The sequence below is a fragment of the Capricornis sumatraensis genome, chromosome 15 (assembly GCF_032405125.1).
Source record: "Capricornis sumatraensis isolate serow.1 chromosome 15, serow.2, whole genome shotgun sequence".
NCBI lineage: Eukaryota > Metazoa > Chordata > Mammalia > Artiodactyla > Bovidae > Capricornis > Capricornis sumatraensis.
Genome location: NC_091083.1, coordinates 70,454,614 through 70,474,944, shown reverse-complemented (window position 1 = coordinate 70,474,944; position 20,331 = coordinate 70,454,614). Strand labels below are relative to the sequence as shown.

The following is a 20,331-nucleotide window of genomic DNA, read 5'->3' as shown; positions in this document are numbered from 1 at the left end:
TTCTGCTTTATTAACTATGCCAAAGCCTTTGACTATGTGAATCACAACAAACTGGAAGATTCTTCAAGAGATGGGAATACCAGACCACCTGACCTGCCTCTTGAGAAACCTGTATGCAGGTCAGGAAGCAACAGTTAGAACTGGACATGGAACAACAGACTGGTTCCAAATAGGAAAAGGAGTACGTCAAGGCTGTATATTGTCACCCTGCTTATTTAACTTACATGCAGAGCACATCATGAGAAACGCCGGGCTGGAGGAAGCACCAGCTGGAATCAAGATTGCCGGGAGAAATATCCATAACCTCAGATATGCAGATGATGCCACTCTTATGGCAGAAAGCAAAGAGGAACTGAGAAGTGTCTTAATGAAAGTGAAAGAGGAGAGTGAAAAAGCTGGCTTAAAGCTCAACATTCAGAAAACTAAGATCATGGCATCTGGTCCCATCACTTCGTGGGAAATAGATGGGGGAACAGTGAAAACAGTGGCTGACTTTATTTTTCTGGGCTCCAAAATCACTGGAGATGGTGACTGCAGCCATGAAATTAAAACATGCTTGTTCCTTGGAAGAAAAGCTATGACCAACCTAGGCAGCATATTAAGAAGCAGAGACATTATTTTGCCACCAAAGTCCATCTAGTCAAAGCTATGGTTTTTCCAGTAGCCCTGTATGGATATGAGAATTGGACTAAAAGAAAGCTGAGCACCAAAGAATTGATGCTTTTGAACTATAGTGTTGGAGAAGACTCTTGAGAGTCCCTTGGGCTGCAAGGAGATCCAACCAGTCCATCCTAAAGGAAATCAGCTCTGAATATTCATTGAAAAGACTGATGAAGCTGAAGCTCAAATATTTTGGCTACCTGATGTGAAGAGCTGATTCATTGGAAAAGACCCTGATGCTGGGAAAGATTGAAAGCAGGAGGAGAAGGGGATGGCAGAGGATGAGACAGTTGGATGGCATCACCGACTCGATGAACTGGAGTTTGAGCAGGCTCCGGGAGTTGGTGATGGACAGGGAAGCCTAGCAAGCTGCAGTCCATGAGGTCGCAAAGAGTTGGAAACGACTGAGCAACTGAACTGAACTGAACTTGTCCCTGCCCACCTGTGAATACAAGAGATTAGCACACCCCTTCCAAAGGCTGACCATTCCCTTGGAGATGTTTTACAAGACTGAAGACCCTTTCATTTTGCTTCCCCACCGCCTCTCTCTTTCTATTCTGCCTTTTGATTTTAGTTCCTCATTGCTTCTTTTTCTCTGATCTATAAAATAACCTGGCAATCAGACGCCAATAAGTTGATTATTTTAAGGCACTAGCCTGCCATCTTCTGGGTCAGTTGCGTCCGGAATAAAGTCTCTTCCTTGCCTCAACACTTCGTCTCTCGGATTCATTGGCCTGTCATGTGGCGAGCAGAGTGAGCTTGGACTAGGTAACAATACGGCAGGAAATACCCCATTTCACAGTGCTGATTCCCAGCTCAAGGTCCCTGCTGGTGACCCAGAACCAGTAGAGGCCCCTCAGAGCAGCATGAGCCCCACACTGGTCAGAACCCTTGGACTTTTCCTCTACAAGGCAGACCTCCTCCTCCACAAAAGCCAAACCTACTTGTCACTCTCCCTACCATCAAGTCCTTTGGCAGAGAAAACCCTCTCCCTTTTAACACAATGGTGTTTACTATGTTCTGATGACCAAAGTCTCAAAAGGAAATCAGGAAACCCAGAATTTGGAAACCACAGTACCTGGAATACTGAGCTGCACATAGTAGATAATTGAGTGAGTGAACTATAGAGGAAAAGTGAAGGGTTAAGAGCGCGAGCTCTGGGACCAGGTGGCCTGGGTTTGAATTGTGGCTTGCCCACTAAGTGACCTTGGGCCTGATGACTCAGTTTCCTTATCTATAGTTGGGCTTAGCTATGGGACAGCAGGGCAAGAGGTCAGAGGTCAGGAAGAGAGCGGGTCAGGGCACTCTTCCTGCTCCTTCTTTGCTTTGGATCTCAGTCTGGTTGTGGTTGCATCATTCCTGACATCCCCTCCCCCTCGACTCCAGCAACCCCCCTCACGCTGGGACACCTCAACTGCTTTCTTTGCTGCTTCAAGCCTAGGGAGGCTAGTTCCTGGGAGCTTTCCATCCTTCACGGGTTTCTTTCAGCCTGTCCCCCAGCTCTATAAATAGCCCTTCATTCGAATCCTAAGAACTGTCTGAGCTGGATTCTGTTTCCTGCCTGGACCCTGATCAACACAGTTGGGACACTGAGTATTTCTTCTGTGTTATTGACCTTTTGAAGCAAATGCCCTCCTCTCGTGGAGAGCTGGGGATTCTTCCCCGAGGTCAGCACAGGTCTCGTGTGGGGACAGTAGCCTGTGAAAGACAGAACTAAGAGGACACAGCAACTTTGCTCTGCCACCAAGGATGTCTCTGGGGGCCACATTCTGCAGAGAGCTGACATCCTCTTGGGTCTTGAAGGTCACATGAGGTTTCGCAGAGGAGAGAGCCAAGAGCCGTGCAGGAGAAGGATGCAAAAGAAACACAGAGCCAAAACATGTGATGGGCTGGCAGCAAGGAAGCCTGGATCCCTGTCTCCTCCCGATGGTCTGTGTGACACGGGGGAAAACCACGGCCTTTTCTGATCCTCACTTTGCCTCTCAAGGCATAGAAAGGTGTTAGACTAGGACAGCATTTCTCAGATTCTGGGCATCTTGTTTATTGATCTATCTTACTTTAAAATTTACTTTCATTGAGATGTAACTGACAAATTTGTGGTGTACAATGTGTTGACCTGACATATTTGTATACTGTAATAGGATCGCCACTGTAACATCAGCTGACACTTCTACCCAAGCATATAATTATCACTTCTTTTTTGTAATGGGAACAATTAAGATCTAGCCCCTTAGCAACTTTGAAGTTTATGATAGAGCATTGTTGTCTGTGCGTTAAACCTACAGGACTTATTTTTCTGTGAGTTCCAAGTTTGGAGCCTCAAACACTGTCTCCCTAATTTACCCCCACCTCCAGCCCCTGGTAATCACCATTCAACTCTGCTTTTACGAGCTTAACCTTTTTAGATTCCACATATAAGTGGCATCATACAGTTTTATGTACTTATATTTTGCTTAGCATAATTTTCTCAAGGTCCATGTTGTTGAAGTGGCAGGATCGCCTCCTTTCTTATGGCTGAATAATATATCATTGTGTATATATGTAAACTTCTGCATGTAGAGATAAGGGAATGCTTATAGACTGCTGGTGGGAATGTAAATTGGTATAGCCACTAGGGAAAGAATATGGATATCTCTCAAAAAAATTAAAAAGAGACCTACCAAAAAAAAAAATAGACCTACAATATGATCCGGCAATTCCACTTCTGGATATACGTGCAAAGGAAATGAAAACAGAATGTTGAGGAGATATCTGTACCCTCATGTTTATTACCCCATTATTCACAATAGCCAGGACATGGAAACAACCCAAGAGCCTGTCAACGGTTGAACAGATAAGGAAGCTGTGGAATGTACGTATACACCAGGGATCTTGTTAAATGCAAATTCTGATTCATTACTTTCCTTTGGGAGCCGAGACTCTGTATTTCTAACAAGCTCCCAGGTGGCACCGATCTTGAACCATACTTTGCAGACAAGAGACTAACTGGGATCCAAGTTCCCTCCAAGCTCAGGGATTCTACATCTCTGTTCGTTCTTTATTTTCTGAGCAGTTTTCTATGATGGTGCTTGCACTCCTGAGCACATCTACTCTAGCTGAAGAGAAGATGTTGTGAAGACCTGCCATTCTGGATCTCTGCAGCGTACTGCGGAGTTTGACGTTAATATTTATGGCAGCCTCTTCCTCCAACCTGGTTACTTGCAAATCTGTGTGTGCATGGAAACACACATACACACACATACACATGAGCCCTGAGGCATGTGGATTTACCAAAAAGAAAAGAAAAGAAATAGTAGTCAGTGACATCCAGTTTGGTTCAAGACTGTGTCCCCTGCTTAGGATGTCAGGACACCTCTGGAGCAGGACTAGCCAGAAGGACACATAACCACCACCACCCCCCACCCAGGAAACTATAAGGGACTCAAAGACCCTCCTGTGTCTCCCTCCACCCGTTCTCTGCCTCTGCACTTGGCAGCATCTAAAATCCAATCTAGCCTCATTTCACCAGGTCTTCATGGCTTTGGGGACCCTAAGGAGCTTCTGTTAAAATGAAAATGTCTCAGCAAGAAAAAATTCTGTCATATTTGCTGGTGCTCACTTTATTGGATTCTTCTCCTAGGAGTCCAGAGGGCTCTTGCTTTTACAGATGGGGAGGCTGAGACCAAGAGAGGGAAGACCGGCCACACAGTGAATCCATCACTGAACCCAGATTTCCAACCAGGCAGCGGTTCTGATTCTTGAGGTCAGGAAGCCAGCCTTGGCTCATACTTTGAACACCATCACAAACTGGCTTTGAGCCATGCAGAGGTGGATTCAAATCTGGACATTTTAAAAATAAATGCGTATTGAGTGCCAACCGTATGGCAGGCACTGACAATATAACTGTGGCAAGTCAGATAGAGTCCTTACGGTATAGTGAAAATTAGTGGTTTGTTAATGTTTAATGCTGACTTTGGTTACTGTTTGTCAGATCCCATAAGACAGATTTCACATAGATCTGATTCTCATAACAGCTCTATGAGGTGGTTATCATTATTTGTTGTTCATTCGCTCAGTCACGTCTGACTCTCTGTGACCCTGTGGACTGCAGCATGCCAGGTTTCCCTGTCCATCACCATCTCCCATTATTACTATGATCGTCATTTTACAGATGAGAAGACTGAAGGACAGGGATTTACCTGCTCCAAGTCACACAGCAGATAAATAGCGGAGCAGAAACTTGAACCCACAGAGTCTGGGACCACAGCCCCTGCTCTTAATCACCACGTCACGAGGTTATCACTGGTACCATTCATTCTTCCCAACAACCTCATGCCAAAGAGGAGGGCAAGGTTTTATCTCCACTTTTCAGAGGACGAAATAGAGGATGAGAGAGATTAAGTACCATTTGGAAAGTTTTGCAGCTCAGGACGGCTTGGGTTGACACCTCCCCTCCTCTTGGGTACCCCTGCTTCATATTTAAGTCAGAATTGCTGGAAGGAACTCCAACAGGGCAATGCTTAACCAGAAGTGAAGCTGCTCTGATGATGAGCTTTCAGGCAGTCCAGAGTGAGCAATTCTCTTTTTTTTCCCCTTCCAACACCTTTGTTGACCTGCATCTCACACACCGTAACATTCACCCATTTCAAGGGTAAGTTGAGTGGTTTTTAGCATATTCACAGGGCTGTGCAAGCATCACCACAATCTAATTTTAGAAGATTTCAGCATCCCCCAGAGAAACCTCGTACCCATTAGCCACCACTTGGAGTGAGCAGTGCTCAGCCTGAAGGGAGAAGCCGCTCCAGTAGTGGTTTTGCAGGCAGCGTGGCAGATAACTGGGAGTGTCCTGGGGGATGCTCTTCACACCAGACCTCCAAACAACTGCCTATTTCTCAGCCATTAGCAAGAGCTCCCCAGGGCACACTGAGTTCCACTCACCAGTCTTTAGATACAAGAGATAATTGCACTTATTTCTATAGATAGTGGGGATAGGGGCTGCCTGAATGTCTTGGAAAGCAGAGGGTAGGAATGGGAGCGGGCTGACCATCTCCAAAGAGAGTAATGGGAGAGAAAGTGGTGGTTTTGGCGGAGGGTAAGGGGAGGCTGGGCTATGTTCCCTACTTAGCAGCTGTGCTCCCACCCCAGGCAGAGGGGTCTTTAAAAAATGTGATTTGGAGTGTGTCCTTCTCTTGCTCAAAACTCTCCAATGGCTTCCCTTACTTTTTGGAACAAAATTCAGAGCCCTTCAGTTCAGTTCAGTTCAGTTCAGTCACTCAGTCGTGTCCGACTCTTTGCAACCCCATGAACCGCAGCGCGCCAGGCCTCCCTGTCCATCACCAACTCCCGGAGTCCACCCAAACTCTTGTCCATCGAGTCAGTGATGCCATCCAACCATCTCATCCTTTGTCGTTCCCTTTTCCTCCTGCCTTCAATCTTTCCCAGCATCAGGGTCTTTTCCAATGAGTCAGCTCTTCGCATGAGGTGGCCAAAGTATTGGAGTTTCAGCTTCAACATCGGTCCTTCCAATGAACACCTAGGACTGATCTCTTTTAGAATAAACTGGTTGGATCTCCTTGCAGTCCAAGGGACTCTCAAGAGTCTTCTCCAACACCACAGTTCAAAAGCATCAGTTCTTCAGCGCTCAGCTTTCTTTATAGTCCAACTCTCACATCCATACATGACCACTGGAAAAACTATAGCCTTGACTAGGCGGACCTTTGTTGGCAAAATAATGTCTCTGCTTTTTAATATGCTGTCAAGGTTGGTCATAACTTTCCTTCCGAGGAGTAAGTGTCTTTTAATTTCATGGCTGCAATCATCATCTGCAGTGATTTTGGAGCCCAGAAAAATAAAGTCTGACACTATTTCCAGTGTTTCCCCATCTATTTGCCATGAAGTGATGGGACTGGATGTCGTGATCTTAGTTTTCTGAATGTTGAGCTTTAAGCCAACTTTTTCACTCTCCTCTTTCACTTTCATCAAGAGGCTCTTTAGTTCTTCTTCACTTTCTGCCATAACAGTGGTGTCATCTGAATATCTGAGGTTATTGATATTTCTCCCAGCAATCTTGATTCCAGCTTGTGCTTCCTCCAGCCCAGTGTTTCTCATGATGTACTCTGCATATAAGTTAAATAAGCAGGGTGACAATATACAGCTTTGATGTACTCCTTTTCCTATCTGGAACCAGTCTGTTGTTCCATGTCCAGTTCTAACTGTTGCTTCCTGACCTGCATACAGGTTTCTCAAGAGGCAGGTCAGGTGGTCTGGTATTCCCATCTCTTGAAGAATCTTCCACAGTTTATTGTGATCCACACAGTCAAAGGCTTTGGCATAGTCAATAAAGCAGAAATAGATGTTTTTCTGGAACTCTCTTGCTTGTTCCATGATCCAGTGGGTGTTGGCAATTTGATCTCTGGTTCCTCTGCCTTTTCTAAAACCAGCTTGAACATCTGGAAGTTCATGGTTCACGTATTGCTGAAGCCTGGCTTGGAGAATTCTAAGCATTACTAGCGTGTGAGATGAGTGCAATTGTGAGATGGTTTGAGCATTCTTTGGCATTGCTTTTCTTTGGGATTGGAATGAAAACTGGCCTTTTCCAGTCCTGAGGCCACTGCTGAGTTTTCCAAATTTGCTGGCATATTGAGTGCAGTTCTTTTACAGCATTGTCTTTCAGGATTTGAAAGAGCTCAGCTGGAATTCCATCACCTCCACTAGCTTTGTTCGTAGTGATGCTTCATAAGGCCCACTTGACTTCACATTCCAGGATGTCTGGCTCTAGATGAGTGATCACATCATTGTGATTATCTGGGACGTGAAGATCTTTTTTATACAGTTCTTCCGTGTATTCTTGCCACCTCTTCTTAATATCTTTTGCTTCTGTTAGGTCCATACCATTTTTGTCCTTTATTGAGCCCTTAACAGTCTTAAGAGCCTCCCGGCCTCATCCCATGCTGTGCTCCCACGTGTCCTCTTCTTCCAACCTAACACACTGCTTTTTTCTGTTGCTATTCAGTGCTTCCATTAAAAGTAAATAGAAAAAGGTGCACCTTCTTGGGGGAGGAATTAGAGAAAGGATTTTGTTCCTTCAGCCTGGTGTCTTTTTACAGTGCACGACCTAGGCCACTGAGCCCAGTAGTCCTGCCTTTAATATGCCATGCCCCAAACAGACAAGATTTGGACATCTGGGAGAAGGGGAAAGAGCCTGGGCTCTGATGGCAGAAAGGGCAGGAATCCCAGCTCTGCCACTTGCCAGATGTATAATCTGGGACGTGACTCAATCGAAAAGGACTGAACAGGTCCCACTCTGGGGGATGGAAAGTGCTGTGCGAATTAAATGAAATCATTAGTGTGCTGTGCTTGATCAATATCCCTCCCTTCTGCCGTGTGGTCCCAGAGTGTCTACCTCTATTAACGGAGAATCAATGCTGTTAGCAGAAGCATGTACATTTTTCTTTTTAAATTAAAAAAAAAAACCAACTTTTATCTGCTTTTTTTTCAATACAAACGCTTCTCTCTGTTTTTTACTACCATCAGCCTGGAAGAAGTCTGCATGACAACAGACTCCTAATTTGTTCCCGCCCCCTTCCACTCTTGCCTTTCCAGTGTTTTCAGAAGTCACAACGTTATAACTAAATCTGGTCATGTCACACTAAACCCTGCTGCCTGTTTCAAACTCTTCCTCATCCTTCTGGTCTCAGACCAAATGTCAGCAGCTAAGGAGGACCACTTTATCGCTTTCAAGTACAGTGCTGTTAGAATCCATCTAATGGCCTGAGACAGTCACACCTGGTGTCCCAGGACAGAAAATGGCCCATGGTCTCCAAGAAATTCACCAAGGATCCAAGGACAGTCCGGGCTAGTGATCTTGCTTTCACATCAGCCTGGAGAGTCATGTGTGCGTGCTAAGTCACTTCAGTCGTGTCTGACTCTTTGCGACCCTGTGGACTGTAGCCCGCCAGGCTCTTCTTCGGTCCATGGGATTCTCCGGGCAATAATACTGAAGTGGGCTGCCATGCCCTCCTCCAGGGGACCTTCCCCACCCAGGAAGTCTCCCGCATTGGCAAGCAGGTTCTTTACCACTAGCACCAGCTAGGAATCCCCATCTGGAGAGTCATGGGGAAATGTTAATTTTAGCTGAGGATGTGACGGACAGAAAACTCCAATGGCTTCTGTCTCCTAGGCTAGTGTTCTGCTTTAGGCAGAATGGCTGGGCAGAGAGCATGGACTAAGGGAGCCATCAACGCGGAGCCCAGGTATGGGGCAGAGAGAACAGGCTGTGTGGGCTAGCTGCTCAACAGCGTCACCATGTGGTGGTGAGAAGAGCCGCGGTCGCAGTAAATACACAGGAAGAGGGTGGACTGTGAGGAATCATTGCTCAACAGCGACACCATCTTGCAGTGGCAGGAACAACACCCCAATGAACGGATCCACTCTACGGACCGCCGCCTGACATTAGGAAGCAAGACGCACTCCTTTTGGACTAAGTAAATCCCAATTATTCTTAGGCAGTGTGGAATGAGGGGTGTCCTCAAAAAGGGACAGTGGGACTTTCTGCTCAGGAAGGCATGTGGGAGTTCAAAAGGTTTATTTGAGAACTAAAAAGAGGTGATTGTATCTTGGCCACACCAGGTACAGGCAATAAATGAATGAATGGACATAAAACAAGAAGAAACAACATGATCACCAGAATTCGAAAGAAAAAAAAGTTTTTTTGTTTTTTAATGTAGTATGAAGCACAAAGAGAAATATTGTGATTACCACTGAAACGCAATTCCTAGAGGAAATGTCCCTGCAGCCTTAGCCCTTGAAAGAAACAATTCCTAAAATACACACCACTCAGTTTTCCAAAGGACCAAGTTTCATGTTTAGATCATTTCTGAATCTGAGTTCAGAGAAGTTTGCAAGAGTCTCTGAGTCCCGAGCTAGAGAGGGAAGCCTAGAGAGGGGGCAGCCTGTGCCCCAGGGGCCTGTCAGGAACGGGTGCTGACAGCCCTGCACCTCCTGACTGACAGCCCCCCGGCACCCATGGGGTCTTCAGCTGTAGTGGACATCTGCACCGAACAGCAGGAAATCCTGGGGGAGAGATGAGAACGCCATCAGCTGCCGGAAGAGTATCCCTCGTTTGTGAGGGTGGGAATGCTGGGGTTTTTACAAGAAAACTTTGGGAGCTTGCCTGCTGGGAAAGAGAGAGCCTTTCTGCTGACAGAAAGGCAAGAGTGAGTGGGGGGCGGGGGGCTGGCATCCCGCCCCTACGGTCTGCACATTAGCGGCTGCCCATGCCCAGGAATCTGTCAGCAGTTTCCCTGGCAGCTGTTTTCTGCTCAGACGTGGAGACCCCCGGGCTGCCGTGAAGGCCTTCATTTGTCATCCCTGCCTCTTGGCAGCTCCAGGGAGCCCTCCTTGCCATCAAGGCTGCAAAACCACTTCTCTTTTGCTCCTTCCTGCCCTTCACTCAAGAATGTTCTGAAAGAAAGGAATTCAGTTGTGCCCAGGGGGTCATTTTTTATTTTAAGGATGAACTGGGTTAGATGCGGGGGACGTGGGGGATGTGTTTCCTCTGCTCACTCAGTTAACTTCTCTGTTGTCTCTTAGCCCTGGGAGTTCTCCCATTAGGTTGAAAGAATTGGGGACTGATGGACTGGATGTTGGGGGTGAGGGAGAGTGAGGAATCTGGGTGGGGGTTTCCCATGAGGGTCATCAGAAAGCCCTGGACTGAGGTAAGGAATCCAAGAGTGGATGATGGCTTCCTTGTAGAGCTATCAGCTCTTTGGGACATAGCGGTGTAAAGAGCTTTAGAATGGAGACACTGAAGAAGCCAGCATGTATACTTCGGGCACACAGAAGAGACCGGAACCTCGGCCGGGTCACACAGAAGTGACTGTTGTGCTTATGCTGATGAAAGTGACCAGGGAGGAACTTCTTTGGTGGCCCAGTGGCTGAAACTCCATGCTGGTCAGGGAAATAGATCCCACATGTCATAACTAAAGAGTTCACACGCAACTAAAGATCCTGCATACCGAAACTAAGACCCGGTGCAGCCAAACAAATAAATATTAAAAAAAAGAAGACGACTGTGACCAGGGAAAGCAATTTTGGGGGAAAGGCAGAGGCCGGGGCAGGAACCCTGGAGAACTCTCTCTGGGAGGGGAAGAAGGAACCAGTAAAGGAGACAAATAACACAGTGAGAGGTGGCTGGAAAACCTGGAGAGAGAATCTTCAAAGCTAAGAGAAGAAAGCGTTCCAAGGATGGGGAAAATAGTGCCAGATGCTGTTGGGGTCAGACCAGGGAAGAGGGAAGAGGAGGCTGTCCATTCCGGTGTCTTAATCTGCCAGACACTGACCAAGGGCCTGGAAGGACGCTGGATGCAAAGGAAGGCATGCGTCACATATCTGTCAAATATTTAAATGCATCCACCTTATAAAGGAGGCTTGGGGCCACCAAGTGAGTTCCACTTTTACCGAGTATCGTGTGGGAGTGGTACAAGTCAGGGGTTAAAAACCGGGACCTGGCTTTGACTTTGGACTTCATTTAATGGCGGTGTGGCATCCCTGAGTCAGCCTCTCTTCTGTTTAGCAACACACCCTGCGGGAGTGTTGGAAGGGTCGACAGTGCTTGATCCAGAGCTGGAGAAAGGTGGCTATCAAAGTAGGCGATTTGGCAAAGGAGACCCTGGAGACTCACCTGGTAAGGCTGAAGGATCAGGTTGAAGAGCTTGATGTAGGCGGGCAACGGGAGAGGGAAGCCTCTCTGTAGCTTCTCTGCATTGGAGGTTAAGGCAGAGGTTAAGAAAGATACCACCTCTGATGGGAGGGGCCGGGGGAAGGAGAGGGCGGGGCCAGGACTCGGGCAGCCAGTCCGCAGCCTCCCTGGACCAGCGCTCCGGGCTCTGGGAAGAAACCTAGGCAGGCAGAGTCTGCCCAGAGTCTCCTCTTCTCTCTCCTCCACTGACCTCTGGACACTGCAGACACAGGAATTCCCTCCCCCTCGGCCCCAAGACCGCCCGCCCGAGGGTGCCAGCACTGCTGGGGCACCCCTGGCCCGAGGACAGTCGGGGCAGCTGCTTGCTGGGGTGTGAAGGCCTGGAGACCCCTGACGGATGTGCACATGAAGCCCCTCAATGTTTTGGATGAAACCAGAAACGGGTGGTAGCCAGGAGCCAGCTCCCCCACCCCACCACACTCTGGCATGGACCTCTGGAGAATTCTAAGCTCCAAGGTCATTATGAAGCTGCACGTGTGAAGGCAGGAGAAGCCAGAGTTGACATGTAGCAATCCGTTGTCTTCATTCATAATTTCTAAGTGGCCTAAATCAGGGGTCCCCAACCTCCGGTGATGTGAGGTGGAGCTGATGTAATAATAATAGAAATAAAGTACACAATAAAGGTAATGCGTTTGAATCATTCTGAAACCATCCCCTCCCACCCCGTCCATGGAAAAATTGTCTTCCATGAAACCAGTTCCTGCTGCCACAAAGGGTGGGGACCGCCGGCCTAAATGTCCTCATCATAGGGTGAGTGGCCCTCTATTTGCACCCTTGCACCTGGCTCTGCAAAGGTCAGGGGTTTCACCAGTGAGTGAGCTGAGTTGAAGCGTTGTTAGCCCAGGTTAGCCCTTCTTCCTTAGGCCTTCTCTCTTGGAAAAAGACCAAAGGTTCTGGCTTCAGAGCTGGGATCGAATTCCAGCTTCATCTCTTACCTCCTCTGTGACCTGAGAACCACTCATTTCTCTGATCTCCCATTCCCTCCCATGAAAACTGGAGGTATTATTCTCCATCTCAACAGACGGTCTCATAGTTCACGAAAGAGGAACTCAGCCCTTTCCCCCTCCCTTTTCTGGGCCAGGTGTCACTTGAGGTTCATTTGAGGAGACCACCTCCAGCCTCCACACTGGGGGCCGGATAACCCGTGGCTCTAAGATCCACCCCCCTCACCGGGACTGAAAATCAATCCTTTCTCCAAAATTCCTTACTGTTAATCACCGGAAGCACGATGGTGGGCACGGTGTAGTTCATGACAGACTGCAGCAACTCAACCTGGGGATCGGGAGGACAGGACCCACGTCAGGGCATTGGGGCATCAGCTGTCCTCTGTCACCTGCCCTTCCACCCAGAACAACCTCAGGAAGAACTGCTGAGAGATGGACCCAGGGGTGACCTGGAAATACTGCAGCTCAAGGTCACCAAAGTGATCTCTTTTGGTTTAAAGGTTCCAGATGCAAATCACATTCTAGACTTGTAGGGGGCAAGGCGGAAGCAAGGAAGGTCATCACAGGGCACTGAAAGGTGAAAACTTTTGTGTAAGAAAATGCATTCTCTCAGACATTGCAGGCTAGGGGGGCAAGTTAAGTCAACCTTTCAGAGGGCTATTTGGCGATGCTCATCAGAGGGCTACTTGGCGATGCTCATCAGAAACCTTAACAATGTGGGTGCCAGGTGGGCCAGCAAACATGCCTCCAAGGCATTTATCCTAAAGAAATGAGGTAGTGCAATAAACAACCAAAACAATGAAAGCAACCTACAGGTCCAACAATTGCGGAATCATCTGTGGCGGGGGCGGTGGGCGGGGCGGGGAGCAGGGCGGGGCTTGCGAGGTAGCACTTGGATAACAAGAGATACTATGTAACTATTTAGGGCTTCCCTGGTGGCTTAGATGGTAAAGAATCTGCCTGCGATGCAGAAGGTCCAGGTTAGATCTCTGCCTCAGGAAAAGGGATTGGCTACCCCACTCTAGTACTCTTGCCTAGAGAGTTCCACGGACAGAGGAGCCTGGTCCATGGGGTTACAAAGAGTCAGACATGACTAACTAAAACTTTCACTTTTCATATGTAATTATTAAAAATGATCTGGCAGAAATGTAGCATCACTGACTCAGTGGACATGACTTTGGGCAAACTCTGAGAGATAGTGGAGGACAGAGGAGCCTACAGTCCATGGGGTCTGGGGTGGTTCTACAGTCCACAGGGTAGAAAAGCATTGGATACGACTTAGTGACTGAACCCACCACAGCAACAGAGATATATTGGGTCAACCAAAAAATTCATTTGGGTTTTTCTATAACATCTTACAGTAAAGCCTGAACAAACTTTTTGACCCACCTGAGAATTATCAACATAGATTTTTTTGTGACCTATTTTTGAGTTTAAAAAAAGCAGGCTAATGTATAACTAATTCACTTTGCTCTACAGCAGAAACTAACACAACACTGTAAATCAACTGCACTCCAATAAAAATTAAAAAACAGAAAAATCAGGCTACAGAAACCACGTAATTTCATCCTGTTATTAAATACGCATTGAAAAAAGTCAAGAAGGATATACACCAAATTATTAAGTAAGTGGTGAAAACAGGAGTGATTTTTATGTTTTGTTCTGCAAATCTGTAGGTTCTGACTGTTCTATAATGTACATGTTTTGCTTTTGCAATAATAAAAAAAATTCAAAAATAACGTAACACCTTCAAGATGATGGTCTGTAGTGGTGACATTTACAATTTTTGTTTCTGGAACAATTGAGTTTCCTTCCCCCGGCTGTAATTCCTGGGGCTGATCAAATGTGGTACCCTTCTTCCCATGAATCTGGGAACTTTAAATTTTTATTTTCTGCAGAAGCAGAAGTTAGTTCTGGCATCAGTCAATCCATGAAAATACAATGAGGTTGCTTTGGGTCTTTCTGTTTGTTGTAATCTTATCAGATGGGAATGGCTGGCTGGATTTCCATTGGATTTGGAGGGGATGTTGGGACTGACTTCAAGGTTGGGTGATGGGGGTGCATTTCAGAGATCTAAGGAAATATTCTCCAGAGTTTTGGCAAGAGGCTCTCTGGCAGATTCCGGCGGTGAGCAGTAAGACATGGTGGGAAGAATTAGTATCTTTTAATAGAGAAGGAAACAACCCACTCCAGTATTGTTGCCTGGAAAAATCCCATAGACAGAGCAGCCTGGTGGGGTCGCTTAGAGTCAGACAGGACTCAGAGGACACGACTTAGCAACTAAATAACAACAACAATGGAAGTCACAGGAGCAAGGCTCATTCAGGTCGGCTGTTGAAGAGCATCTGACCTGCTGTTTACAGGGGCAGCTCCCCATCAGGGCCAGAGGGTATGATAGGAGAGGGAGCAGTTAACCTCCTGTTTTTAAAAATAGATTTTGAGGGGATGTGGACCATTTTTAAGGCCTTTGTTGGATCGTTACAATATTGCTTCTGCCTTATGTTTTGCTCTGTTTTGTTTTGGCTGTGAGGCACATGAGATCTTAGCTCCCTCACCAGGAACTGAACCCGCATCCCCTGTATCAGAAGGTGAAATTGTAACCACTGGATCGCCAGGGAACTCCCAGTGGTGAGTCTATTTGACGACAGTGATTCGAGGTAGTGGAATCATCTCTGTGGGCTGGGGAGATACCTGTCGTCTCCCTCCCAGCTGCCCTATTCTATTTGTAAGTGACTCTACCATTCATTCACTCATCTGCTCAAGTCAAAAATCTGGGAATCATTCTTCATTGCCTTCCCCCCCTACCCTGCACAGAAAATCTCTCACCAAGTTCTAATTCTGTTTCCAAAGTATGTTTCCCATCTGCCATCTTTCTCTTCCTTCCTGGCCTTGTCCCAGCCTCCATCATCTCTCACGTGGACAAACGCACCAGCCTCCCCAAGGCAAGGATCCTTATACTCTAACTCATCCCCCATAGCCCATTCCCCTCATTTCTGCAGGGGCATCTTTTATAAAGTGGAAATGGGATCATGTCCCTCCCTGCATGCAACAGTTCGCTGGCTTCTCACTGCCCTCTGAACACAAGCTACTCTAGCCTAGGAGGCTCAGGGTGGGCCCACCCCTGCCTGCCTGCCTCTCTCTGCCCCCTACTTCTCATCTTGTTTTTCCAGCCACACCGCTTGCCCCCATTGCCCGAACAAGCCAACCTGTTTCACCACAGGGCCTTTGCTCCTGCTCTTCCCTCTGCCTGCAACATCTTCACCTTGTGGACTCCTTCAGCCCAAATATCGCCTCCCCAGAGAGGCTTTTCCTGATCACAGGCTCTAACCCTTAACCTCCCCCATCACTTTCTACCCCACCTCCACTTAGTTTTTCAAGGCATTGATCATGACTGAAATGATCTTCATTTCTCATTGTCTGTTTCTCCCCTACAATGGAAGTTCTAAAAGGAGTTGTTTTCTTGTCTAACTCATTAGCACATCCCCATCCGTGGAACAGGGCCTGCCACATAGTAGGTACTCAGGAAGGTAATTCACTTGTTCATTCAACACACATCTGTTGAGCAGATTCTCTGTACCTGATTGTGTACAATTAATCCCATTTAAAACTCACTGCACTAACTCAGGCAGAAATTATTATCCTTGATTTGTAGGGAAGGTATGAAATTTGTTGGGTGGAAGTGACTTGCTCAGGGCCCATAGTTAGTAGGTTTGAAGCTGCAATTCCAGCTCAGGTCTCTGTGCCAGCAATTGTGTGTGCGTGTGCGTGCACGCTCAGTCATGTCCGATTCTTTGTGACCCTATGGACTGTAACCCACCTGCTCCTCTGTCCATGGGATTTCCCAGGCAAGAATACTGGAATGGGTTGCCATTTCCTCCTCCAGGGGATCTTCCCGACCCAGAGGTCAGCACCCTATCTCCTGTGTTTCCTTAGTACAGGAAAAAGCATAGTATATGTAGAGTTCCCTTCTATGTGTGGTTTCAAGCAACCCCAAGGTCTTGGACTATATCTGCTGTGAATAAGGTGTACTACTGTATTCAGTTAAGCTGTTCAAGAGGAAATAAAGATTTCATCACACAATTCATTGTGACAAAAACCTAGACTATCCCACTTTGCTCAAAGGTAATATGGCAGTATATATCTTTTATGATGCTACGTCTCCAAATGTACTTGTCTCTACTTGGTCATAGAGACATGGAGGCAGTTGTACACAAAACCCACAGTGCTCCTCCCCTCATTATTTCACATGCAAATTATATGCCAACTAATCAGTGGTCTGTCGAAATGATGCTATGAGCCCAGGTGGCCCTCAGGACAGTTACCTCAAGATCAGAGGAAGGAAGGAGCCACCAAGGGCCTCAGACTCACCGAGAAGGGGCCGATGTCTGAGTGCTTCAGTTCCACGAGCAGCCTGTGAGAAGGGGAGGGGAAAGTTGAGACTACCATTTGCCTGACCCATATTAGAATTCAGTTACTGGGGAGAAGGGCTTCCCAGATGGCGCTAGTGGGAAAGAACCTGCGTGCCAGTGCAGGAGACATAAGAGACGGGTTTGATCCCTGGGTTGGGAAGATCCCCTGGAGGAGGGCATGGCAACCCACTCCAGGATTCTTGCCTGGAGAATCTCCTGACAGAGGACCCTGGGGTGACAGAGTCAGGTACAGCTGAAGCAACTTCGCACAATATTGAGGAGAAGGGACACTCTCTAGTGGGTGTTGTCTGCTCTTCCCATCCTGTATCCACTCCTCCTTCCTCTGCTGACAGCTCCCTGATTTTTGCTTTGGGACAGTCATCTGTTCCCTACAATGTGAATACTGGGTTCTGGGCTGGGCTGGCCAAAGGGCAGAGTCTACCTCCGCTGCCACAGTGATTGCTTCGAGAACTGACCACTAACCCATGCTGGTCCAAGGACTTCTGCTGGAAATATTGGGAGTGAGGTATTCTCTTTTCTCCAGCAAAATTAGCTGGTGACCATTTTTGCCACCACTCGGTGACAGCCTGCTGGGAAATGAAGCCAGTATGGGGGAGAGCAGAGCCAAGAAGAGAGTCTGAGTCCTAAGGATATCATTTGAGCACCTGGATCTACGTGTGTCTGAAACCCCCAGACTTTTGAATAATTTGAGCCCATGAACAATCCCCTATTTATGGACTTTATGACATCTTAACAATGATCCAGGAGAAAGGTAAATAAATGGCTATTTAATAAATCCCTTTTATTCACTATGTTGGATGCTATATCCCACTGAATTCCTGTAACACCCAAGAGGCAAGGGCCATCACACTCCCATTTTACAGATGATGTCCTTGACAATCAGAGAAGACAAGCAATCTGCCCAAGAGCACGCAGTTAACAATCAGCCAAGTAGAATTTCAGCCAGGTCTCCCTGATGCCAAAGCTTCTGTTGTCTCCAGTACCCTACAAAGCTCGGAAACTCTTGCCCTGTGGAGTCTCACCACCCCCCATTCCTGCATATTTTAGAAAGTCTGTGCTCAGCCATCCCCCAGCTGTATTTTCTCCAGCTCCTCTGCTTGAGAGGCCCACAGGTGTTTCCAGGAAAATGAAATCCACGTTTCCAAAGCAGTAACACTTGTCAAAATGATGCCAGGAGAAATAAGCAGCATGCAAACCTCAGGAGCCAAGCTCAAGGTTAAGAAGGACAGCTCTGTGCCAGAGAGAAGGCAGAAACAGGCAGGAATGTGGGTCAAGTCTCAATTTCAGCAGAGTGAAAGTGAAGAAGCAGTAGAGGCCAGGTCGGAATGCGGGGGTCATCACGTCTGCTCTGCTCATCTCCCTCACTCTCGATCTCTGTGTGTGTGTCTCTCTCCCTCTTGCCTCCTTTGGTGTCCTTCTGTCTCTCTGACAGTCTCCCTGTTACTGTGTCTCTGCATCCATCTGTCTGTCTTGTTCTACTTTCTTTCTCAGTGTCTCTCCCTCCCTTACTGTGTCTCTCTGTGTTTCCCTATCTCTTTCCGTCTCTCCCCCCATTTCTGTATTGCTCTTCTTCTGTGTGCCCCTCTGTCTTTCTTCCTCTTGCTTGTTGAGCCCTTATTATATCCTTCAAAGCGTTCTAACCATCACAACACATATTAATACAATGATGTGGCTGGCAAAGAATAGTAATTGGACTTATTTTACCAGCCAGGGAAAACAGCTAAAGTCTGAAGAGTTCTATGCTTGCCAAAGGTGAGCTGCACTTGAAAGGCAGCCGCCTCAGCCTCCGAGCCCATGTTCCTAACCCCCATCTCTGCTGGGATTCAAACCCAGGCACGGATTCCAGAGTTTCCTGGCAGGAAGTGGCTGATGAAGCCCCAAGGATGGGGTGTGAAGAAGTTGAAGTGGGTTTCCAACTGTCAAGGAAGGCCAGGGACGTGGGGTGGCTGGTGGCTGGAGGCTGGAGCAGATTTATCAACTGGCACTGCCCAGTCATGAATGGACTAGGATAGGGGAGTGACCTGGGATGCGGAGGTTTCAGTGCCAAAGCTGGGTCACTGCAGACAAGCCGAGATGGTTGATCACCCTACGACGTGTGGTCTTGGGTGGGTCACTTCATCTCTGAGCACCAGTTTCACTATCTGCAAAATGGGGATATTGTACTTACTGTGCCCTATTTGAGGTTTAAATGGGATGAATGACCACAAAAGCTTGGAACTTTGTAAGGTCATTGTGAACTCACAGGCACCAAGATTGGATGGGCAGGACTTCCCCAGTGGTCCAGTGGATAAGAATCTGCCTGCCAACGCAGGGGACATGAGTTCGATCCCTGGTCCAGGGAGACTCCACATGCCATGGGACAACTACTGAGCCTGCGATCAAGCCACAGCTACTGATTCACATGCCCTAGAGTCTGTGCTCCCCAACAAGAGAAGCCCGAACACCACAACTAGAGAGTGGCCCATGCTCGCCGCGATTAGAGAAAGCAGACTCACAGCAACAAAGCCAAAAAAGAATGGATGGGCAGGCCCCTCCTCCCATGCCCACCGGCCCACTTACTTGTCCAATCTGAGCTCTCCAATCAGTCTGTCAGACCTGGCACCAACAACCACAGAAAGGTTCAAGTTCTGCAAAGCAACAAGCCAGGGAGTGAAGTCCACTGAGCCAGAATCCTGGGGCTCTGCAAAGCCTCCAAGACCAGAAGGTCTGCTTCACGAAGACCCAGCAGAAGAGCCCACATTTCTGGGTCAGACCCATAGAACCCACGGAAGGGAGGAGTCTTCCTTTCGCCAACTTTGTGCTTGTTATGAGTCCTGGACTGTCAAACAATTATCATTTTTCTCCCCCTGCTTCTGGGACCAGTTCAGATTCCCAGGCCTCTCCCATGGGCTGTAGGAGACAGGCTGTGAGGTAGGAGTCCAGGCCAGCTCTATTTCACATTCATTCATTTAGTCATTCAACAAACGTTTACTCAGAAAACCAAGGTTCCCAACCTCAGCTTTCCTGTCCACTGTCTGTGTGACCTTGCGCGACCCCCTCAGAACCCACTGAATCTGCAAAGTGAGGAAAGTGGGTCTCAACTTGAGGTTGGACAGACCTGAGTACCTGCTTTTGGGGAGAGTCTGGCCCTCACCTCCAGTGGCCAGAGTAGGTGCCACCAAATGTTTGTGGAGTGACTGAGTGATCAAATGAATGAATGTACAAGTTAACCATGGGATGAAAACTTACATAAGTGAAGGATTAAATGCACAAAGGAAGGAATAAATAAAGACAGGCATGGATGAATAAGTGATTAGTGAATGAAACAACAAATACACGAAGGAATGATCCACTGAACAAAGAGATAATAAATGAATAATGGAACAAATGCGTGTATGAACCAGCAAAGATCCAGTAGATTTCAAGTTAGCAGTTGAATGAATAATTGAATGACTAAATAAATGAATGAACAAACCCACAAGTGCATAATTGAATGGCCAAGGATATGCATGAACAGATTGGAAATAGTACACCTGTTTCAAGCCAACCACAGAATGAATAATGGAATGAAGAAGTCAGA

At 47.3% G+C, this 20,331-nt stretch overlaps 1 protein-coding gene across 1 annotated transcript in view; it reads right to left on the bottom strand.

Annotated features, from left to right (window-relative positions):
* Window positions 1-9,672: 9,672 nt before the first annotated feature.
* BPI (bactericidal permeability increasing protein) overlaps window positions 9,673-20,331 on the bottom strand; it is a 30,467-nt gene continuing 19,808 nt past the window's right edge. The window contains exons 11-15 of the mRNA XM_068987240.1: window positions 19,332-19,399; window positions 16,711-16,753; window positions 12,607-12,670; window positions 11,321-11,397; window positions 9,673-9,711 (exon numbers count right to left, since the gene is read on the bottom strand). Coding sequence (XP_068843341.1) covers window positions 9,673-9,711; window positions 11,321-11,397; window positions 12,607-12,670; window positions 16,711-16,753; window positions 19,332-19,399 — 291 coding nt within the window. The remainder of the gene's footprint in view (window positions 9,712-11,320; window positions 11,398-12,606; window positions 12,671-16,710; window positions 16,754-19,331; window positions 19,400-20,331) is intronic.